The sequence below is a fragment of the Hemicordylus capensis genome, chromosome 2, assembly GCF_027244095.1.
Source record: "Hemicordylus capensis ecotype Gifberg chromosome 2, rHemCap1.1.pri, whole genome shotgun sequence".
NCBI classification, from domain to species: domain Eukaryota; kingdom Metazoa; phylum Chordata; class Lepidosauria; order Squamata; family Cordylidae; genus Hemicordylus; species Hemicordylus capensis.
This window is the reverse complement of record NC_069658.1, coordinates 395,862,619-395,887,259: the sequence shown is the minus strand read 5'-3', so window position 1 is coordinate 395,887,259 and position 24,641 is coordinate 395,862,619. Positions and strand designations below refer to the sequence as shown.

The window sequence follows — 24,641 nt, the reverse complement described above, 5'->3', positions numbered from 1 at the left end:
TACAGGGGCTGGAAGGCAAGTTCTGAAACTCACTGGCTAGATAACTGATTGACTTCCTCAGAAAATGAAAGAAGGAAGGATTTTCTATGTCATCATCTTCCTTATACTTTCTGCTGTGGTTTATTTCTAGTTTAGTTATAGTTTATTTCTCCTTTTATGGTAAATAAGGTTATAAGACCCATCTAACTGAAACTACTTGGAAGAAGTAAAGGGTGATTGATATCTCCCAAGAGCATAAAATGAAAGAAAGAAGGATTCCCTATATCATCCTCCTTATGCTTGCTGCTGCAGTTAGTGTATTTCTGCTTCTATGGTAAATACAAGGTTAAGATTGCAAGACTGATCTTGCTGGCTCAGACCAAGAGTCCATCTAGTCAAGATATTTTTCAAACAGCAGCCAAGCAGATGCCTCTGGGAAGCTTACCAAGGGGACATGAAAGCAAAAACACCCCTCTGTTATTGGTTCTCAGCATCTGGTATGCAGAGGTATGCTGTCTCTGTATAGGGAGGTTCTATTTAGCTATCATGGTTGCCAACATGGTTAATTGTTGGGCCTCTCCTCAATGAATCTATCTAATAGGGGTATGCACAGAACCAGCTGGCCCAGTTTGGTTTGAGTCTGAACTGGACTCGAACCTGACCGGACCAGTTCAGTCTGGCACTCCTTGAATTCGCCCCCCTCCGTTCGGTCTTGGGGGGGGGGGTTGCAATTCTTTTTTTAACCTTCTCTCCTCTCCAGGGTTGTTCCTTGGGGCGGTGGGGATGGTGATCCACAGAGGTTCCCACTTCCCCCTGCTGGCCTTCGAAATGCCCCCTTCGGGCCTTTTTGGCCCATTTTTTGGCCCATTTGGGCCTTCCTAAAGTGGCACGGTGGCCAAAATGGCGGCCGCTGTGCATGCACAAATGGCCTCTATGTGGCCTGGCATGGCCCAGGAGGACCTTGCAGAGACCATTTGTGCATGTGCAGCGGCCATTTTCTCTGGTGGCCATTTTTTAAAAGAAAAAATGGCTCCCGCACATGCGCAAATGGTCTCTGCGAGGTCCTGGGTCATGCCAGGCCCGAATGGGCCAAAAAGGCCCGAAGGGGACATTTCGAAGCCCGGCTGGAGGCCCAGCGGGAGGAGGGGGAACCTCCACAGACACACACACACGCCATCCCAAGGAACTCCCCCAGAGGGGAGAGAAGGTAACCTCCCCCCGCAAATAAATAAAAATTCGTGAACTGGTGGGGGGGGGGTAGTTCTGGTCCGGATGGAACGGGGGTGGGGTTCAGTTCGACCCCGAACCCCCGAACCCCTGAACCAAACCCCCGGACCAGTTCACACATCCCTACTATCTAATGCTTTCAAAATCTTGATCTGTTCCACTACTCTGAGATGCCCGAACATTTCCTGCTTCCTACTTTGCCATTCTCCCCTATGGCCCATTATGCCTGAAACTCCATTATAAATATAGACCACCCCCCAACCCTACACCTCTTTCTTAGATACCCACCTTTCCCCACCAGCATTAGAGTTAGGGCTTAAGTGTTCTCAATAGTTTCACAGGGTTGTCATCTACAAAGGTTGAAAAGTGAAGTCTTGCACAAACCATTACTTGTAAATGTATTGCCCTTGTTAGTGCAGTGGCTGAAAGTCCATTGTAAAGTCAGTTAGAGTATAATCTAGTACAGCTATATTTAGAGTACCCCACACAGAACCTTCATCTGCCTGTGCATAAGTTTTTAACCATCCACCATTTATTTTTTCTTAAGGTCCCAGTTTTATTTCTCTAAGCTTTCCTTCCTAACTTAATTAACCCCAAACATGTCTGGGAGGGTGCAAGGAAGATCTAGGAGCAGACTACCAGCAAGAAGGAGGAGTGATGCTGGTTGTGATGGTGGGTGTTGACAGGGACTTACTCCTCAAGTCACTCCTGCCCCTACTTTTTCAGCAGTATGCAGACTCACCGATTAGGATGAGCCAGCTGAAATGACTAGCCATTTCAGTTGGCGGAGAATGCCGGCTTCCACTGGCTGTCCAATTGCTCCCCCCATCCCCGACTACAAGAGCCCCTCATGCACCACCTTCAGCAGGCGGGTGGTACCCTTCTTGTACTAGGTGTGCTGTGCAGGGAGGCCATGTTGGGGCTGCTGAATGCAGCAGGGCCTGACACCCGTATGCATTTCACTGCAGATCTGTGGACCAGCTATAGTGGGCTGCACACTGCCTTCCTGTCCCTCACTGTGTACTGGTGGTGGCAGGAGAAGAAGGGACATCTGATGCTACTAGCATGGACAGTGCCTCCCATGGAGCAAAGCCCCAGTGGGCAGTGCTGCATGTGGAGGCTATGGACGCAGACCACATGGCAGATGAGTTGTCAGGGGCCATGGACTGACAGGCGGATGCTTGACTTTCTGGGGAGCCAACCCTCCAGAGAGGCTTCATGGTCACTGACAATGCAGCTAACATAGCCAGGACTGCCAAGCAGAGTCAATTTGTGCATGTCTGCTGTGTTGTGTACACTTTGAACCTGGTTGCACAGGACGTGCTTGGCCTCATGATAGAAGGCTCCCAAACAGAGGCTCTGCTGCTCCCATAGCCGCTCTTGTGGAGAAATGCCACAAGATAGCCAGCCATTTCTACTGGAGTAAAAAGATTAGGTGCATGTTCAAGCAGAGGTAGCTTGAGCCTGGCCTACCTGAACACCTGACCCCTCAAGGTGTTCCTACCTGGTGGATTTCCACCTTTCTCTTGCTCCAGCAACTGCAGGAGCAAGTGGCAGCAACTCACAGCCTGGCAAGGTGGCATGGCTTGGTTGTGTCTGACCTGTCCAACCAGGACTGGAAGCTCGTTTCTGAGGTTGTCTCAATACTCGAGCAGTTCTTTGTTGCTATGAGCAACTTGTGTGCTGAGATAGTGACATTGAGCCAGGCTTTGCCTGCCACTCTTCTCCTCTAGAAGATGATGGGTGAGCTCCAGTCCATGCTGATCACTGGTGAAGCAATTTCCCTGAGGAATGGAGTTCTAGAATGGCTCAGCAATCCCATCATGCCTATGCGATCCAAAGATGAAGGTCAAAGCTGTCACTCCTGCCCAGCTGCCCAGCAGGAGGGACCTCCTGGTTGAACATGTTAGGCGAGCTGAGGAGAAGAGATTGGGTCGCAACCAGGAGGAGGGGACTGAAGCACCTAGGAGTGTGAGGCCACCCCCAGCAGCACCATCACGACTGCTTCCTGGTCCAGCAGCAGTGCTGCCAATGGAACTGGCAGTTCTGCCTCTGCATTCCACCTGGTGGTTCGCCAAGGACTTCTTTGGTGTCTTGTCAGGGGGACAGGAGTTGCCAATCAAGCCCTGCATCAGTTCAGAGCAGTCTGCTCTGCAGTACCTGATGGTGGCAGGCTGGGAGATGGAGCCAAGCCAATTTTGGGCAACACCAAGTCTTGTCAGACTTGGCGATGCACATACTGTGATTGCCGGTGACTTTAATGCCAGAATGGGAATTAACGATAAGATGTTATATACTAAATTTCAGTGTTTCCCCATGGCCCATGAAGTCCCTCCACCATTACTTGCCCATCAATTTAAGGACAGAATAGGGAATTATGCAGGTCTGTGTCTGTCCCAAACTTTTGATGAATTAAACTTGCAATTGCTGAATGGTGCTACAACGGATGGCCACCTAGCTGAGTACTCTTTGGGGGCCAGTTCCAGATTTTATACAGTTGATTATATGGCAATATCTCCTGGATGACTTACATATTTTGAGCAATTTAAAATTGCTAGTTGTCCAGAGAGTGATCACCTCCCTGGAGAGTTACATCTGAATCTCTCTGGAAGCGTACTATTTGCTGAACCAACCCATTTTTCAAATTTAGATCTGGAGGTGCGTTCCTCCTTGGTTAGGTGGTCTGATAGTCTGGGGAAAACTGGTCGGGTTAATGCTGGGATCTGAAAGTCTTCACTCTCTCTGCTCGGTACTGTTAACAAATGAGATGGATGATGGCATTTTAGACCACTATAATAAGATTGTTCAGGCACTTCAGCCTTTATTGACCCACTCCAGACCCCCAAAGAAAAATAAGACCAGAGCTTATTCTAAGACCTGGTTTGATAAAGACTGCAGTAACGCTAAAAGTGATCTTCCTAATGCTTATCAAGCATACAGGGAGAGACTGTCCTTTGCTTGCTTCCCTCCAGAGCACCATACTGCAGAAAAAACAATACAAGCAGTTGTTGGAAAATAAAAAGAGAGATGCCATGAAAGTAGCCTGGCAACAATTGATAGCAGCTACAAAATATAAAAACCCTTCCCTGTTTTGGTGTATGATTGCCCTACATCCATCTCGTGGGATAGCCCACCTGAATTGTGTGACCCCTGCCTTGATTTGGGAGGAACACTTCCATAAGTTATATAGAAGAAACTGGTGCAACCCCAATATTGGATGTGAGTCAGCTGCCAGAGTGTGTCCTCTGAAATAGAAGCTTTGGTAAGACAGTTAAAACCTGGCAAAGCCCCAGAAAATGACCATATATCCGCGGAGGTAATCAATAATAATCTGGCATGGTGGGCCCCAGTCCTAGCTTCATTATATCCATATATAGATAGGACAGCTGCTGTTCTGAAGGATTGAGGTGTGGCAGTAATTATTCCAATTTATAAGAAAGGTGATAAGAAGTTCCCTGAGAAGTACTACAGACCCATTAGTCTGCTCAGTGTGGTGAGTAAGCTGTACACCAGACACTTGTATGAGAGACTGCTAGACTGGTTCAAAATGGAGAACATCATGGCTGAAGAGCAGTTTGGCTTCCATGCTGGTCACTCTGTTATGGATCCAGCCTTAATTTTGCAGCATATAGTAGGAAAATACTCCTCCATCTCTGGTTCTGCTTTGTATGCAGGTTTTGTTGATTTCAGGGCCGCCTTTGATTTGATCCCCAGGGAGTAACTCTGGAACAAGCTACTAAATTAATCAATAGATCATCATCTACTATGTTTGATAATTGAGCTGCATAAAAATTCCCATATAAGGGTGCGCTGTAGAGCCCAGGGGCACCTCAACAAGGAAACTCTTAACATTCAGGGGAGTTAGACAAGGATGCATTTTGGCTCCCCTATAGTTTAATTTGTATATTAACTCCCTTGTTTCCCATTTAAGTAATTTGGACCATCACCCTCCCAAAGTGGTGGAAAAGCATCATGTTATCCTCCTGTATGCTGATGACGCTGTCATTCTTTCGCAAACTCTGATAAGTTTGAGAAGAGCATTGTGCTCTTTGGCTTCCTACTGTAAGGAACACTCTCTGGAAATTAACTATAATAAAACCAAGAATTTAATGTTTGCGAAGAGACCAAAAATTTACAATTGGACAATAAATGGGTACAAATTAGAACAAGTAAAACGATTTAAGTACCTTGGTGTAGTATTTCAGGCCTCTGTTTGTAGATCTGCGCATAGAGAGTATGTAAGACAGAACGCAAGTAAGAGCACACAGGCAATTCAATCTTATTACCACTCCAGGGGTGCTCACTTTATCCCTGCTGCTATTAAACTTTTTGAGGCTAAAGTTCAAGCACAGCTCTTGTACGGAATGCAGCTGGGCATATGCTCTAATTTCTCTAAACTAGAAGCAGTTCAATCCAATTTCCCGAAGAATATATTTCAGGTTCCCAGGTTTGTGTTCTCGCAATAACACTGACACAACACCTCTGATATCGTTTTACTTGCCTGCAGTGGTGCAGGCAGTGCTAAACCTACCATGGGATGTGGTGGGGCGTGTCAGCCAGTGACACGATAGCTAGCAGAGAGAAAAGAAAGCCGTCTTTCTTCCATAGACACCATAGCAACAGACTTGCTGCTGGTTTTGATTCAGTGTTCAGCAGGAAAGGGGACATGATTGTGCTGTAGCTAGATGAAACTTAGCAGTTATTGGGTGCTTTCATCAATGAAATAATGAGGCTGTTGCCACGTGCAAACTAACCCAGCATAGGGAAGCCCACCCTGGGTTCGGCTGCACATGAGAACTGCTAGGATTGACCCCAAACCCAGCGGGGCACTAGCCTGGCTTTTTAGATCATGTGTTTGCTGAGGCTATGTTTAGCCCCAGCTGACACAGAGACGGGTGCCTAGGAAGCCCATCTCCTGGGGAATCCCCCCAGTGTACATGTTGCACAGTGCATTGCAGGATCTCTAGAGGCCGGGATGTGTCATCCCGGCCTCCAGAGCTCTGCGCTGCAGGCACTCAGTGCTGATCATCTGGTAGTGTGGTCTGTGCTCCCAGCAAGGGTACAGCAGTCATCTGGGGGAGAAGGTGAGTTTTACAAGCCCCCCCTCCGCACCTGACCACCCGCCTGCCCATTTGTGTGAACAACCTCAATATCTGTCTAAGGATACCTGCTCCTCATAGAGTTGCATCCCAGCACTTACAGCTCATTTTAGACTAGCTCAAGAGACCTACGTTCAGGATTTCTATAGATACTCCAGGCAGCTAGATGTAAGTCTTACAAAAGATTGCCCAGTCAATCAACTGGGAGATCAGATGGATTGCAGCAATCAAAACATTAGATTGACTCTAACTTCTGTGAGTTCATGATATTTACAACGTTTATACTAGCAGGATCATTCTCCAGTTACCACCCCCAGCACAATATCCCTCCAGTGGCTGTTGCTGGTGTCTATCTTATGTTTATTTTTAGATTGTGAGCCCTTTGGGGACAGGGATCCATCTTTATTTACTTTTTATTTTCCTATGTAAATTGCTTTGGAAACTGTGTTGAAAAGTGGTATGAAATATTCATCGTCATCAGCTGTCAACGATCACCATCCTCCTGACAGCTTAATGTTTTGTAAACACTGACACTGACTTCCAGCAGGACCTCAGAGGGGTTGGGCAGGGTGGGGGTAGGAAGTGATGCTCATGTGAGCCAGGGACTCATGAAAAGTCACATTTCTTGGTCTTGGATCACTTGTGTAGTGAACGGCCCCTCTCTCCGCTAAAGAGTGAACCAGAAGTGAACCTGTCCTGACTGACAGGCAGTGGCCTCTAGGGATCAGCCACTCAGCACATGGTGGGTGGGATCTTGAGGGCCTTGCGGCAGGAGGAGAAGAGTTTCTTTGTTCAGTTGGAGCCAGGCAGGGCTAACAGGTTGGCTAGCCAGGCAATGGCTGCAACCAGGAGGACTGCAATCCTGGGAAGTTAGGACTGTAGGGGCCTGAAGTCTCTACCATGGATTTGGTGAGTTCAGGAAGGAAACTAGGGCTTTGGCTTCAGGGAAAGATTTAGTCTAGGGAACGGTTTGTTAGTTAGCTTGTGTTGGACTTCTTATTTTACTTTGGTGTGCTTTGCAATTCTTTCTTTACAACTGTTCTACTGTGTTTTATCTGCAATGTAACAAGCTAGTAAACATTGAGCCTGTGCCCATCTATCCATTCAGGGTGCTGCAAAAATCTCTGTAACCTTTAAAGGTGCTTTTAAAGATTCCCATATCCCTGTTCCTTGCAACTGGGTAACCATGATTTTTTAAGTGTGCTGCCCCAATATCATCTGTGGGTGCTTTTTTCAGTATTCTTGTAGTTACTGAGTGTTCTTTTTACTTGTAACTAAAAGCTGAGAAACCTCAAACAGAAGCAGTCTGTAGCATGTTAAATAAAGTTTATTTTTCCTTTTGTTCTTTGCAATTTTGATAAACCTCTGAGTGGTTTTTAACTCAGGGAAGGAGGGCTGAAAAGGGGTTTACTCCGGTACAACACATTTCTCTTGCTGAGTTTGATTGCTCAGCAACTCTACCAAGTTTTCTCATCATGTGTAGGCTGCATGTGGAAGGTGGGGTTTTTTTGGTGGTTTTTTTGTTTTGTTTTTTGTACTTTTCCATTGGTAAAGAGATAGAAAGTTCTCTGGAATTTCGCTCACACCAGGAGGGGAATAAACTGTTAAAAAGTGGACGTGGTGGCAGCAACTGGGCTACTAAAGGAACAGTTTAAATTTAAAGGAACAGCCTTTGTGGGTGAAAGCAAGAAAGAGGGTGATTCAGCATTTTTCTTCCCCTCCCGTGAGCTTGCTCTAAGACAAAGGCAGGGTTAAATCCATTACAACTTGCAATAAAATATTATGAACATTTTTGTTTAGAGCAGCTGCTTACTTGTACTTCAGCCTTGGGTTTGCCCAAGAAGACCAGCAGTAAGAAGAAGAAAAATAGGTTAAAGAAGTGTCTGCCTGATTTCTTCCTTAAAATGGCAGATACAATCTCAGACAATGAAGAGGTTGAAGGTCAGGCCATATTAGGACTTCTAATATGGTCTCACTTTAGGACTCTTTGGAATATATACCAAGTCAGACCCTTGGTCCATATGGCTCAGGATTGTCTTCACAGACTGACAGCAGTTTCTCCAAGGTTGCAGGCAGAAGTCTTTCCCAGTCTTATCTTGGAGATGCCAGAGAGGGAACATGGAACCTTGTGCATGTAAGCTTGCAGGTGCTTTCCCCAGAGCAGCCCCATCCCCTAATGGGAATATCTTCCAGTGCTCACATGTAGTCTCCCATTCAAATGCCATTCAAACCAGGGTGGACCCTGCTTAGCAAAGGGGACAATTCATGCTTACGGTATGTTTCCCAGTCTATGGGAAATGCCTATATCGGGCAGTAGTGATATAGGAAGATGCTGAAAGGCATAATCTCATACTGTGTGTGGGAGGAGGCAATGGTAAACCGCTCTTGTATTCTACCAAAGACAACAAAAGGGCTCTGTGGTCTCCAGGAGTCGACACCAACTCAACTTTACCTTTGCCCCAAGAGCAGCCCTCTTGCTACCACAAGAGAGGTTGGAAAAGACACATAAGCTCTATGATCAAAAGTGGATGGCATTAATGATATTTTGTTTAGTGTTAATAATTGCATGGAAAATGCTGAGAGAAGCAAATCGTAATAGTGGAGGATAAGCTACAGTTCAGCAGAAAGATCTCACCAAGCTGCAGGTTACAGTACTTTGGGCCAAAGATCACAGTCAAATATCAGGATAGTTGGGGATCCTGAAAGGGCAGAAGGAAAAGATCCTGACGAGTCTGGTGATGCACTATTGCAGGATCTGCTTCACTTGCCAGTGGATTATGAAATCCTTACAGAGCAAAATCACAGATCCATTGAGACGCTGCCACTGTCTCAAGCAAACTACTGCAAACTATTATAGAAAAGTTCTTTTGATTTCCTGTGAAGAAAGATATACTGCGATGCTCCAGAGAGGGAGCTGGTCTATGCTGAGGCCCTGATCAGATTAGAATGCAATTGTTTCAGGATTTCCCAAAGCCTGTTGCTGATTCAAAGAAAAAATTCGCCTGCCCAGAGCTGCTGGCACACGAAAAGCTTATTTTAATACCCTACATCTTGTTGCCTTTGAGGCTCAACAATCTGAATCCCTGAAGGAAGTAGAAGAGTTTCTTCCTCACTAGAGGATGAAGAACTTTAAAGCATTTGACAGGGGCGTAACTATGATCGGGCAAGGGGAGGCAGCTGTCTAGGGGCCCTGGCCTCTGGGGGGGCCCTCCAGAGACATGTCACGTGCCTCCCCCCACCCAGTGCCTGCCGCAGCTCCTTCAATTTAAGGAGGGGCGAGGGGCTCACTCATCTGTTTTTGGAGACAAGAAGCGTATCCTGCCAGTAATGTATGTAGTAGAAGCCGCCTTTCCGGTCAAGTGCCGGAAGCTTTTTCGTGCCCTTCAAAGGGTGGTGGTAAGAACCACACTAGGGAATGAGGGGAGGGGGAGTTTACCTTCTCTCCTTTTCCCACCCCCGGAGGCTTCTCAGATGGTGTCTTCTGCCCGCTGCTCCTCCAGGAAAGTAGATGCTCTCTGCCACTCTCTTCTTTAGTCCCGCCCAACTCGGCACATGACACTTGCGGAGGTTGCTAGGAGACTTGTAAACGCTGCTCCAATCGGCGGGATCTTGCATGACTGGAAGAGGAACCAGGTAAGGAGGTGCTAATGCAGGCAGCGGGGGGATTGGGGGAGTTTTATCTCTCTGCGTGTAGAACAGACACGCACACCTTTCACCGCTGCACCTCCGCTCTCCCCTCCCACCGCGGTATGGTGCAGCCCCGGCTCCCTCCTGCATTCTCGAGGTGACTCATGATGAGAAGCCCCTTGGCCCCCCTCTCTCCTTCCTCCAGTGTTCAGTTCCTAACAAGTGGGGTGCTGGGGCTCGGGTCTCTCTGCCTGGCAGTCCTGATCCCAGATGTTTGGGATGCGCATTGTGGCTATTCAGTATGATGAGGCCATCGATCCTGCACATACTCAGAAGCACTCTGTTCTTTACTCATCGCATGAGCGAAGGCTGAGCTCAGCCACTGAAGGAAGCAAAGGGACCCAAAGCTCAGCCCAGGTGAACCTTGGCTCCAATTAAAACCCCCCTCACTCCAGCAACCCCTTCCTTTCACCTTCAGTTCTGTTAATCCAAATTCCTACCTGCTGCCCCTTTCCACCTTCATTCATAACTCAGTGCCTTCCTCCTGCCCCCGAAATCCTCCTCCCCGCTAAATCATCCTCCTGGTCTTCATCTGGGTCCTCTCTTTTAAATGGGCAAGTGCTCCACAGTTACATGATATCTTTTATATATATATATTAGACAATTTGATTGGCAGTGATGCAAAGTTTCTAGAAAGCTGTGGGCATTTGCCCTGCGATTTGGGCCAGAAGAGGGATTGTAATATATATGCCTTACATTCTGGATTCTGGGAAGTTAGTTACTAATAGCAGGGGCGTAACTACTAATAGGCAAGGGGAGGTGGCTGCCTGGGGGCCCCCACACCTCGAGGGGCCCCCCAGAGGCAAGTCACATGTGAAGTGTGTGTGTATCAGCGAGGGGCCAATTTTAAAATTTTGTCTCTGGGCCCACTCCAGCCTTGTTACGCCCCTGGCATTTGATGTCTTTATTCCTTTCTTTTACTGTCCTTAGTGACAAAAACCCATAATTTTTGGTGGGGAAAACTGGAATTTCAACCCAATCGAATTGGCTGGAATTTCAGCCAGATTCAAACCAGAAACAGGTTGGCATTATATACTTGTTTTCCTGTAAGGGAGCTACAGCTGGTGCTTGGTCTATCACCACATTATTACCTACCATGTTTTTCTTGCTCTTATGCCTACACTTCATTCTATGTTTTTTTCACAGGAATATTATGACTTACATTTATTTTGTGATCATGAAAACTGCATTTCATTGGATTCTGTTAATAGACTCCCTGGGACCTTGGCAACTTTGGGATATAATGACCCCTAGATTTACAACTTTGGGATATAATGACCCCTAGATTTATATATAACCTTTAATCGAGTACCAAATGGGTTGTCTTAATATCACCTTGACGTAACTGCTTGAGATATTATTATATGCATGTACAGGCCCAGCCAGTTCATGGTCAATAGTTGAAGATTTTGTTTATGGTGGTGGAGTGGGGGTGGTTCTCCAGAGTGTCACTCTCTGAGGCACTCATATGCCTGGCTCATCTGGAATCCTGAAGGACTGAGTAGGGTGGGGTAACAAGAGGATCTGCCAGGATCATAGCATTTGGGCTTTTCTTGCAGTTTATTTATGTTCTGTTGGCTTTCTTTTTCCTTGCTTTCATCTTTTCTGTGCTAAACTATGCCATCTGGTGGGCTGTTCCCTAATTGGTTATGATAACATTACTTGTGCATTTCTTCTTTTGTCATCATCAATATGGCATCCTTAATCACTCCACTCTCTTTGTCCCTGCAGGGTGCTCATGGCACTGACCTTGTTCTGGTTGTCCTGGGTGTGGCCAAATTGGACCGGCAGCAAAGGATGTGCACAAAGCATTTTGTGCACATTCAAGGGGGTGGAGAGCAATTACTTTAACAGGAGGGAAGCAGGTCTTACCTGCCCCTCCGTTGCTCCTCTGCCCCCCACACACCCTGCCCCCCCAGCTTGGCACTGTTCATTTTAAGCAGCCACTGTTTTCTGTTCTTAAAAGTGTGGGGCTGCTTCCTTCTTGGGAACAGGAAGTTCCCTGTTCCCAGCAGCCTGTGGCAGCATTGACCCAGAAATGGCATTTTGAGCATGTGCGGATACCATCTTGAGTGGTCAGCAACGCTATGCTGACCACTCAATATGGCATCCACACATGCTCAGACCTGCCTCCCTCCTGTTAAAGGGATTGTTCAGCTGGGGCAGCTCGAAGCATTTCATCACCTCAAAACAGAGGTGCTGGAATGCTTCATGTACATCCCTACCGGGAGACAACAAATAATCACGACTGTAGATGTGTGGTTATTAAAGCTATGGGAATATGCTTCTATGGCTAAGGTTACTGCTTACTTACCGAATACTTCAGATGAAATATTTATTTCTATTTGGGGACCTTTCATAATTTACAATTTAGCACAGAGTCAACACCCTCATCCAAGATTTGGTTTTTCTTTCTAGAATAAACAGCCAATTAAAGTGTTATTTCTGTTTTTTTTCTTTTTTTTCTTTTGCCATTTTGGCAAGGGTGGTTGTGTGTGTGTGTGTGTGTGTGTGTGTGTGTGTGTGTGTGTGTGTGTGTTGGAAGGTGGAGAACAGAAGGCTGCTGAACCCCTGAATAATGTATGTAATTATGAGATGTCCAAGAGATGTTAACTGTAAAGTTACTTTTATCTTTCTTCTTTTTCTATGTTTCTTTCCTATTTATGTTATCTTGTTAGAAAAATAATAAAAAGATATTTTTTAAAAGAATATATCAATGTCAGGATGTCATGCTTGGATTTTCTCATCAATGGATATTATGTTATTATTTAGTTTATTATCATGATAAAAATGCTACCAGCATACACACAAGCACAATACTTTCCAGGTGAAATGAGAGGAATTGGGAAAGGATTTTCAGTGCAACACAATTACTTCGACACCATGATTTTATAATGGAGAAACATACACTGACTTGACCAGTTGAGTGAGAAGGAAGCCCATTGTATTTGGCATACACTGACTGTATCTTCTTGCTCTGAATTTTGAATTAATATTTGGAAAGGAAAGAGGCATTCTTATGCTTCAGCTCGGTGGTCAGTTACAGCAGACTTTCCTCATTGAAGTGAAGTCTGTTTCAGACTCGGTGGTTACAATAGGATTGTGATGAACAAAATAGGACATGTAAATTTTCCCAGAGTGTGGCAGCTCAAGCTCTCATGGTGACATCCCCTCTTTGGAGTGCTGTCTGTCCCTTCTATGCATCCAGATCATTGAAAAGAGCATACACAGGAAGATGGGTATTTTCAAGCCAATCGAAACCAGAAAGGACACATACATCAGGTAACTGCGTAGAAGAAACATAACATTATCCAGGTTGCAAATGAAAAAGATTCCCCACCCCCGCCACACACACACACACACACACACACACACACACACACACACACACACACACAGAGAGAGAGAGTTTTCCTGTAAAAGAAATTTGTTGCTCCACCATCTGCCAGCCACCAGAGGTTACAGTGTCTGCCCCACAGACTTTAAATATGAGTGGGGGTCTTCTTCCTTATATGCTGCTTTCAAGACCATGCCAGCAAAAGAATATATTTTAAGTAGCAATTTTCCCGAGCTCCTGAATTGTTTAACCCCTCTCAGATTCAGGAGTCAGGAAGGCAACTGTTTAAATTTTGATCTGTATGTAATAATCTCATAAGTATGCAATACTGCTGTCTTCTTTTATTCTTAGTTATGTATTTTTGGTAGTTCTGGTGGGTCCACTTTCAGTACCTTGATCTTTGTTCAGGAGGACTTTTAAAAATTTATTTGGTTTTATTGTTAGTAGTAGAAGTTTGATTGCTTTCTCTTCTACATTTGTTTTAATCTCATGCGGATCGCTGACAGAAATAAAGAGATTTGTATTTGTATTTGTATTTGTATAAGTAGCAATTTAAATCATATTCTTACAGAAGATTCGTAAGGTGACTAGCTACCTTGGTTTCTGAAATCCTGCCATATTCTTTATTTGAGCGCATGAATACCTTTGATCCATTGCTGTCCAGATCTCAAAGACTGATCACCTGTTTTATCACATCAACTCTTGCAGTTGACCAACATACTTCCCTTCTTACAGATGAATGTATATGTTTTGTTCACATAATAATACAAGTCCTTTATAGGTATATTCAGTGCTCTAGTCAAATGAAAACTTCCTTTTATTAAATCAAGTAATTACTTAAACAGGGAAGAAACTTAACAACTAATACTAGGAAACACAACATTAGTTACACTGGTATTACCATGGCTAAAATACCCAGGTTAATACTGAGTATTCTCCCAGATTTGGGAAGGAAGGCAGTGGCCAAGCGGGATGATATTATTATATATTACGGGAATGCCTGAGAGTGCAAGATGTGTGGCTCAGGGTGTTTTGCAAAGTGTGGAAACATACTGTAATCTGCATACCTAAGGATTCAAAATTGGTTCTTTTGCACATCTTGGAAGCAGCTAGTCTATTGGTTTTTCTGTCATAAGGTTTTGCTCTGCAGTTTATTAGTGGCCAGAAATGTGTGGGTGAGCAACCAGAAGAGCTCGGTTTCACTTTTCTGCAGAAATACGGTCAATACAATTTGGGAGATTATGACTATGGCCACACTTACTTTGCAAATTCATGAAAGGAGAAATTATGAGAGCTCTGGCAACTTTCATATTGTCTGGTTTCCCTAGGTTGCCTGTCTGGAAATACCTGAAGAGGAAAAAGGTGAAGCCTTCTGAACACAGATGTTTTTTGTTGTATTAAAGTTTGTCGAGTGTTTTGGTTCTTTTTCGTTCTTGTTTTGTTTTATTTTGATTACTATCCCTATAATTTTGTTATTTTTCCTGTAATCTTTTCAATAAATAGAATGACTGACATAGCACAGCATTATAGCTCTGAGGTTCTGTGCCCTGGGGCCACAGAATTGGAATACAGTCTGAATACAGTTCCGAATGCAGCCTGAATACAGTGCTGGTGATGTGCCTAAATACACTTTTCTGGGTTCTTGTCTGGGTCCTTTTATTAAGGATAACCAGACACAGGAGAAACTTTTCCAAGGCTTTTATTTAGCACTGCTGCAGTCAGAGCTGGTGCCAACCAGTTCACACCATAGTTGGGACCCTGAATTACAATTTCAATAGGTCTTTATACCTTAGCATAGTGCTTACACAGCTCGAATAAACATCTGTCACACAACAATGAGAAAACAGGATATGCCTTATCAACATGAGCCACAGACTTCTGTTTCCTAACTTAAGACATCACTTTATCTTTACAGTGGCTCTAACTTTCACTAAAGTAAACACATTAGTTAAGCACTTACACCATTTTCACCTTTTGTGGATTCAAATACATCACTGGGAAGAACCGGCACTAGTGCAAGCAACGCTTCTGAAGTTTCCCCCATTCTCAACAATGGGGAGACTGTGGAAACACTGCTAGTGCTACCACCAGTTCTTCCCAGCATCCGGGGTTCATGAGTACTCGACAGCAACCCCCAGGGTTAGGTGTAATTGAGCTGTAATACTACACATCAAGAAGGCCATTGTTTTCCCCCCAAAAGCTGTCCTTCACCAGTATTCATCTTTGCTGAAAAACCTATCTACTTGCCTGCATTTTAAATAAGCCCTATTCAGACAGCATGTTGTGCATGTGGGTGTGTCTGTACACAGGTACATGTATTTGTGTGAATTTCTGTACGTGCATTCATTTTAAAGGGGAATCTGTGTATAGGCCCCCTGAAATGCATGGTAAAGATAGGAAGCGTACTGCTGTACATTGAACATAATGTGCAAATAATTACTGTGTGTGCAAACAGATCTGTACATGCATTCACAGTACACAGATTATATGTGGGTGAACATAAAGTGTGAATATTACTATAGCTATTAATGATTATATCTTACATAAATTGTGCTGGGAATTGAATGTCCCAGGTATACATGGTTTTAATTAACTGATTAATTAATTAAGTCTATCCAGATAATAATGACTTTCTTATGGGCTTCGTGATGTATGTGTTTTCATCTGAAAACAATTAATTTTAAGATAGGTCACCTGGCAGCAAGTTATTGGTGTGGGGCCTGCCTATTCTATGTGAGTTCACACACACACACACACACACACACACACACACACACACACAGAGAGCTGAACTGTATAAATCTCTCTGTTCCTCTAGGAGATACTTTTAGACCAATCATAGCCAGGTCAGAAGGGCTCAAAGTAGCCCAAAGCAGAATATGCAGTCAATTGTGCCAAGAACAATGTTCACACACCTGAAATTCAACTCACTGTGTTCCACTGTGTTCCAATTCAACTCATTTTTTACATTCTTTGGAATTGCTGATGCAGAATGAACTAGAATTGAAAACAAAGGTGTGAAATTGGGATGTTCCACAGTAAGAATCTGAGTGATTTGAAGTTGACCAATGCAGATACGGGGTGGTTTCCTTTGCCTTCATTTTGATGGTGATCAGCAGACTAGATATCCTGCTGCATTAAGTCCTTCCAGATAAATCTATTCTTTACTCTCAAATTTGTATTGCCTGCTCTTCCTACAGTTCATACAGGAGCAATCAATCAACTTGAAACACTAAGATTTGACCCGATTAAAATCAAAATATTGCTGCTGAATGAAGCTGTAGATTGTGAGCATGTTCTGCTAACACCGGAATGTGATAAATCAGGTGAAAACATTTCAAGAAGGGGTCTAAAGGAAGGAGTCCCAAGTGCTATAGGCTGATACCCCACCTGCACACCTCTCAGAAATGCTGGGCATGGTGGCAGGCATAAAAAAAGAGGAAGTTGGGCAGCTACAAAGAGGAAGTTGGGTAGACGTGTGGGAACATGGGAAGAGATATTTCTGGTAGCCCTTTCACTTCCCACTTCAAAGCAGGCTTTGAAACTCATTTTCTCTTTTTCTACTTGGGAAGACCAAAAACACAGTCCGGAAGAAACAAAGAGGCTTGAAATTAGGGGTGTGCATTTTGGAATTTTCTTGTTTCGATTTGTATCCGAATCAAAACACCCCCGTTTTGTTTTGTACCCAAGTTTTCTGAATCCGAATCAGCCCTGTTTTGTTTTGTAGCCGAATTTTCCGAATATGAATCCAAATTGATTTGGATTTTTAAAAAGGGTCCTAGGGCAAAAAGAGTGGGTGGTGGTGGTAGTGTCCAAAGGGTGGAAGCTAGCAGCCAAATTTCAAAGGAATTAGGCAAAGGGCTGATTTTTTGTGTGAATTTTTTTAAAGTTTACACATCTTTAAGAATTTTCCCATAGGGAATAATGGGGATTCCAGCAAATGTATCGCTTCAAATCAAGGGGAAAGGGATGACCCAGAGTGGAGTGTGGTGGGTGGTAGTGCCCAATAGGGGCAAGGAAACTTCCAGAATTATTTCAAAGAAATTGGGCAAAGGGCTGATCTTTTGTGATTTGATGAAGTTTACGTGTCTAAGATTTCTCCCATAGGGAATAATGGAGGTTTACGTTTCAGCAGCCCCATAATTCCACTTGGGGGGCACTGGGGTTACCCAGAGTGAGGGGTTGTGTAGTGCACATAGGGTGCCAAACAACCCCATACCCACAAGCCCGTGGGGTACTGGGTTTTGTTGTTTCTGAGGTGTTCATTGTAGATTTTCTGGTAGCATATGAGATTTTCAGTGAAAAACAAGAATCCACTCTCATATGCTACCAGAAAATCTACACTCAGAACACCACAGAATCAACAGAACCCAGCACCCCATGGGTTAGCAATCCTTCCCCTGGCCAATGTGGGGTCGGTAAAGAGTGGCAAGAAGCAAAAGAGCCAATGCGGAACAAGGAGGGAATTGTCAGCAGGTCAGCCCATGATTTAGGTCACCGATCAGAAGGCTAGAAGGGTGGGAAATTCAAAGAGATGTCAAACACAAAATGGAGACTGACACAAAATGGAGATCACCACAAAATGGAGGTCCAAAACAACAAAACGTTTTGTAGCCGAAACAGGGACATTCTGTTTTGTATACAAAACTTTTGGATCTGGAAAATGGGTGTTTTGTTTTGTCTACAAAACACCCAAAACAGACTGTTTTGGGTACAAAATGTTTTGTATCCGAAACGTTTCGCACATCCCTACTTGAAACATGACCCACTTTAGCTACAGCATAATGTTCTCCTGTATATTAAAAGGTTGTCCCTAGTACAAGCCTCTCACACTCCCAGACGACGTAATGAGTAACCCCCGCTTCAAAATGCTTTGAAAGATCCATTGGACCTATTCCTCACTTTGGCAGTCGTTGTAGCTATTATCTAGCAAAACTGCTAAAGCACCACCTCTGTCTGGCGTCATACTCGTGAGTGAGGTTTGACTGAGAGAGTCAGCCAGCCAGAATCTCCTTTTTAGACCCAAACGAAATGCACCCTGTCCCTGAAGCCCTTCCATTTTATTGGTGAAGAGTAGCTGGATGAGGGCCCCTCAGGGATCAGGATTGAGGTGAGGGAAGAGGGTTTTATCTGACCCCTCTGCTACAGTCCCATTCTGGACTGTAGGCATGGACTACAGGGAAATGAGAAATAGCCCCCCCGCCGGCACCAGTATGTATTGCTTGCTGCTAGAAGCTAGGCGTATAGCTAAGCTGTGCCTCTCATTTGCACTTTCACTGGCAGGCAGCTGGAATGCAGCAGGAGTATTGTAAAGTTTGCCACACCAATTACGTTTTAAAAGAACTGCTTGGTTTTCCCCCAGAACGGGTATATATCTTAAATATGGGGCATGTGGCAACCTTCCCACCACTTATTATGATGGGGCTCTTTTCCCCACCCAGACAGGGCTGCCAGGTCCAGGTGCTGAAATCAGTCGGAATCTGTCACCAAAAAAGTGGAAATGATGCTGTTCACCAAAAAGGTGTTCCCTGGAAAGCCTCCATCTTGCATTTTTAGAAATGTATGACATTTACATATGCTAATTGGTATAATATATGCATCCATTGCTAAAAACAGGATAATTTGAGAATAAATACTACTCACGCACCCCTTTCCCCACTCTGTTCAAATGCCAGCCTTCCTCTGACCGGATCCCAGAATCCTATGGGGCATTTTCTTTTCATTTTCAAGGGGAAAGAACCCTTTCCCCACAGTTCAGACAGCAGTAACCTCTGGATTGCAGAATTCCATGGGGCAAATGGTGCATTTTAATTTCATTGGGGCGGGGGAAGCACAGCCCTTCTCCACAGTTCAACACTAGCCTCCCCTCCACAGTGGTGCATACAGGGGAAGCATAAGTTTCCTGACCTGGAGGGAGCTGGCTGGCTGGCTGGCTAGAGCAGCAGAGACCACACAACACAGTCAGAAGAAGAAGTCCCTCCTTGGGGCCACGGGGCCAGTCACAGTAGGTCACTGAGAAAATGAGCGGGCAGGCTGCTGCAAAAAACACTTAACTGGGGAAATGGGATGGGAACTGCCAGCACAGCAGCAGCATACCAATGAGCTCCTCCTGCCGCCACACAGCAAATGTTACACATGAGTGATCCCATTGTTTCCAATGGGCCTACTCATGGGTAACAACTGCTGATTGATCCGAGCCACTCAACACTTGCAGCAGAATCACTGGAACTCTGGAAATCCCTTCCAGGACAGAAATAGTTGCATTATTCGCACATGGCTTCATGCTGCAGGGTAAATGTTGAGCAAAGCCACTTCGAAGTACACTCCTGGCATTAAGGGAAGCAGCCCCTCCCCTCTGCTCTGGGGCTTGTTTTGATGCAAGCTCACATAGCGTTTTCCTTCTAGCCAATGGGGTGGGGGGGAGGGATCACTAAAGAGCTATATCTGCATTTGTAAAGAGAGTATCCCTCTTATCATGCTAATGATTCTACGTCAGTGCCTCTCTCTATTTGCTCCATCATTTTCAGAAAAAGTTGCTTAAAACCAGCATTTTAAAAACCCAGAAATACCTCGAGATAAGCTAGAATTTGTGTGGCAAAGCCCAGCTTGTGTGTGCAGTGGGTCCATGGATATCAAAGGGACTTCAGGGTAAGTTTGGCTGGTGTGTAAACCCTGAAGGAGATTAAAGGTAGAAGCCCTGTCTATAAAGCCTCCTGTCCTGGGGGGTTATAATAGTTGCAATTCCAGGGTAAATGTCCACATCTGGGAACCCAACACCCAATGTAGGTGGGTGGAGCATGGGTGTGTGTGTGTGTGAGAGAGAGGGAGGGAGGGGTGGCGGCATAAAATACAAGCCAAGTGCTGGTTTACAGCCACTTTGCCTATAAAATCCTGTATAGGATCATAGATTGAGTCTTCCAAAACAAGAAAGAACCAGTTGTATGAAAAATCTGCTCAGGAGTACGGGAGATAAGCATCTTTTTCAAACAATAAGTAAAGTTTATAAGTAATTTACTTAACAAGATAAAAGATAAGATTACTTAAAATTTAAGTTTAAATTTTATTAATTTAAAATTTAAGTAATCTTTTGAAAAAGATTACCTTTTTGTCAGGAATAAATCATCCTTTTCATACAGCTGTTTCTTTCTTGTTCTTGTGGTTCATCTACAACTGAACTGATCCTCCATATAGTGTCGCTGAGCCTTCAAGACTCCACTCCCTTTTTTTTCTGGGTGCATATTGACTCTCACCTATCCTTTGCTTTTCCTTTGAACAAAATCCCTCACATCTGAACTTTGTCTGAATCAAGGTTGCCAGGACTTTATTATTGTCTGGACAGGTCATTTGCAATGGACACACTTAAGCCCACTGAGAGACACTTTTCTTCTTCTTAGTTCTTCTGCTAACTGGGGGCAGTGTGCCTGCAGCAGATAATATCAGAATCCCAAAGAGAGATTGCACCCATTTGGGTGGTAATGTTTGTCTTATGTGTAGACCTTGCTTAAGTCAAGAATATTAATGATTTCTACCAGGAGAGACTTGAGAATTGGGATGCCAGTTGCAGGGGAGCAGCAGCAGAAGCCTGTGGGCTTCTTGAAGGCATCTGGTGGGCCTTACCACATCAGGTTCTGACTTATAATGTAATGTCATTGTTTCCTTCAGATGGACAGTGGGAAACAATGTAGTACAGATAATGGACTCTCAACAAAGAGACTCAACAGAGAGACTCAACAAAGTCTGCATGGTTTCTGTTGAGACTCAATGGATTTTTTTTTTAACATTTTATATCCCGCTCTTCCTCCAAGGAGCCCAGAGTGGTGTACTACATACTTGAGTTTCTCTTTCACAACAACCCCGTGAAGTAGGTTAGGCTGAGAGAGAAGTGACTGGCCTAGAGTCACCCAGCCATGTATCATGGCTGAATGGGGATTTGAACTCAGGTCTCCCCAGTCCTAGTCCAGCACTCTAACCACTACACCACGCTGGCTCTGACATGACACCATGTTCCCCATGGTACTCTCCATTCCTAGCATCCAATCGTTTGGGTTGTTCTAAAGTACGGTGTATGCTCTTGGAAAATAACAGGGAATGCTTGTCTTCTCTCTCTCTCTCTCTCACAATCATCCCTACCTGTCACATCACTTCAGCTCCACCACAGCTGGGATTCCACTTGCCAGGGTGAAGTCAGAGCAGGGACCCACTCACCTACTGTGACATTAACAGGAACTGTCAGGTCAGAGCCTCCTGCAACAGCAATCCCACAGTGATACTTGCCGGTGTCACTGTTGGCCAGACCATACATTGTCACTGTGAACTGATTCAGTGAGTGGTTATCTGTGATGGAAGCTTTGTCTAGCTTCACTGTCAATTCTGATCCTCTCGTCTGAACAACTGGGGCACAATTTCTTCTGTCACCTTCTTTGCACCAATATTTCATATTTTGTTTATACTTTTGATCATATCTGCATGGCACAGAAACTGATGATCCTACGATTCCGTACACTGTCCCGGGTCCGGTCAACTCAGAGAAACATGCTGAAAAATAAAATGAAACAGGCTAGGCTTCTATCCTTCTTCCAGATATCTACAGTATAGTAATTTTTAACAGGTGTATTTTTTTTTTAAAATGACAGAACATTCAAACATGAGACCTCCTCTTTGCAGCCGGAAGTAGCATAGCCCAGAAACAGTATGCATAACATGTTGCAATACCACCAGAAAGAGATTTATCAAGGGGAAGGCTGACTTCAATGTTGATGTCGTGTATTGGCAAAGTGAGTCCTCAGTTTAACTCTCACCTCAACCACAAACCCATTAGATGGCCTTCGGCAAGCCACTATGATCTTGAACTCAGTCACATTTCTACAGTGAGGATAATAATGCTGACCTACCTTACAAGGTTGTTGTAAGGATTACTGAGATATGTCTGTGAAGAGCTTTGAACACTTGACATGCATTATATAAATGTGAAGCATCACCACTAGTGATAATGATGGTGTGTCAGATACCATGACTTAATCTAGACAGTTCAGGTGTGGGCCATTCTGCTTGCCCCCAAACAATTTCAACATGAAAGGCTTTGAGAGGCTACTGCATGCTCCTAGAATATTTCATAACAAGCTGACCTCGCAAGAGCAACTGCGCCCCTCGTTTCCCCTCAGCGGCCGTTTTTCCTCGGCCTGCTGGCCGGCCCAACAACAACCACTTCTCCACAGCCTACTGGCTGACCCGCCAGTGGCTGCTTCTCCTCAGCCTGCCGGCGGCCACTTTTCCTCAGTCCACTGGCCAGCCCAGCAGCAGCCACTTCTCGTGGGCCCACCAGCGGCCGCTTCTCCTGGGTCTGCCAGCTGGCGCAGCGTCAGCCGCTTTTCTTTGGCCAGCCCGGTGGCCGCTGATTCTCCTCAGCCGGACCAGCAGCGGTCACTTCTCCTCTGCCGGCCAGGCCACCCGTCCCTGTCACTAATTGGCAGCTCTCTCGTGAGAGCTGCCACGCATGAGATTAGCGACAGGTACGTTTACGAGAATTATATATATATGGATATTGAATATGAAACCAACTTGGGGTGGGGGAGAAGTGCTAAGCTTTTTCAAATCTAGTTAAAGCAAAATATTTCTGATTTTTAGTAGTATATGGCTGACTTCTATCACATTGTTTACCAAAAGAAAGTGTGACATACCATTGCACAGGCTTACATGCGGAAAACAAGCCTTGCCATGGCAGACATGACTGAACACAAGAGCTACCAGTAAATGTCAAAAGTTTTTGTCTTACAGGATTTGGGGGGGAGGGCATTATAATTAGACTGTGGGAAATGTTGCACTTTAAATGATACAATGAGAATGAAATTTGGACACTTACCAATGCCATTCCGTTCTTAAATTTACTGGCAAATGGCATCTTTGTCTGACTTTCCCCAAATGATTACCTAAAACCTTCACATTTGCTATTAGATATCAATATTCACTACATTACTGACATTTACTGCAAACAGTAGTGACTAGTGCTCAGGCTTTATTATCACACAGTGATTTCTGACTGCAATCAGACAATGAGACTGTTCTCACAAACCTCTTTGGGATAGTTTGGGAGCCATGCACTCTCCTGATTGGCCACTGTGAGAATTCCACAATCAAGGTAGGAGGAGGGGGAAATGCCCGTCTGCGAGCTGAGTATGGAGGCAGCAGGCATGAGGAGTGCTTTCCTCCACCCTCAGTCTGGAGCATTGCAGGAGTTCTGGGGTCTTTGCTGCTGCCTCCCACCTCTGTACCCAGCTCACACTCCTCCTACCTTGATTGCAGAATTCTCACAATGGTCAATCAGGAGTGTGCATGGCTCCCGTCCCGAACCCAGCCTGGCCACTCCTCCTACCCTGAAGAGGATTGTGAGAAGAGCCCCAGTATTTAGTGACTCGCTAGAGGTTCACAAAGCAAGCTTACTTTTGATTAATTTCGCAGGCATGAAAACAAAGAAAATCCAAACAAGCAAAGCAATATATGTCTCACCTGGCAGGAGCAGCACCATTCCAACCAAGGACAAGAGTGGCATTGTAGGCTCCCTTCTTGCCTCTTGGTCTCTGAACAGTGTAACATCTGCAGATTTTGTTGTTGTGATGGTGACAAACAATCTTTGCTTCCTCCTTGCAGTTACTTCATCACTTCATTTTGCTTCCTCTTGTGCCTTCTACAGGTTTTTAGTCAACAAATGATAAACTACAGTCAGAGGCATTCTTACCCACAGACTGTAGCCTCCAAGGTCTGGGGGGGGGGGGAGGCTCCAAAGACTAGGGGCCACCTGCCTCCACCCCGCACCCACTCTACCACTGCCCAGTGATCTGCATTGGTTCGGCATTGGTTGGCTGATCTGCATTGATTGGTTGATTCACATTGGTTTGGCGCGGCTGGGCCTCTTGACTGCTGGATCCTTTACTGTTGATGGTCACACCTAAAAGGCAGAAGCTATTTACATCTTCAATGTCTTCATTATCAATTCTGAGGATGGTTGCTGTACCCTTTGTCATTAGTTTAGTCTTCATTACATTTAGTCGTAGCCCCATTTTTTCACTGTGCTCCTTGACTTCCATTACTAGAGCTTGCAGATCATCCGCATTCTCCGCTATCAGGGTGGTGTCATCAGCGTAGCGCAGGTTATCGATGTTTCTTCCTCCAACTTGAAAACCATGCTCATCTTCTTCCAATCCAGCTTCTCTCAGTACAGGCATGGAGCCAGCCGAGTGGCGGCCTGGGCCAAGCCCCGCCCAGCGGTTCCTCTGATGATGTCCCGTGTGCATGTTGTCACATGCACGGAGTGTCCC

At 44.9% G+C, this 24,641-nt stretch overlaps 1 protein-coding gene across 1 annotated transcript; it reads right to left on the bottom strand.

Moving 5' to 3' along the window:
* Positions 1–12,825: 12,825 nt before the first annotated feature.
* LOC128347933 (protein CD300H-like) lies at positions 12,826–23,925 on the bottom strand. The gene is made up of 4 exons (XM_053303280.1): positions 23,833–23,925; positions 21,535–21,864; positions 16,245–16,326; positions 12,826–13,278 (listed from the first exon to the last, which is right to left on the bottom strand). The coding sequence occupies exons 1-4, from the start codon at positions 23,873–23,875 to the stop codon at positions 13,149–13,151; spliced, it is 585 nt and encodes a 194-aa protein (XP_053159255.1). The 5' UTR covers positions 23,876–23,925; the 3' UTR covers positions 12,826–13,148.
* Between the last annotated feature and the right edge of the window lie 716 nt (positions 23,926–24,641).

Bases quoted from the DNA above. Each gene is read 5' to 3' on its own strand.
- LOC128347933 (XM_053303280.1), bottom strand. From the start codon at position 23,875: ATGCCACTCTTGTCCTTGGTTGGAATGGTGCTGCTCCTGCCAG. The intron at 21,865-23,832 runs GTGAGACATATA...TTTATTTTTCAG, and splicing joins AATGGTGCTGCTCCTGCCAG to CATGTTTCTCTGAGTTGACC. The intron at 16,327-21,534 runs GTGAGTGGGTCC...TTTCAATTCTAG, and splicing joins TCCTGTTAATGTCACAGTAG to TTCATTCTGCATCAGCAATT.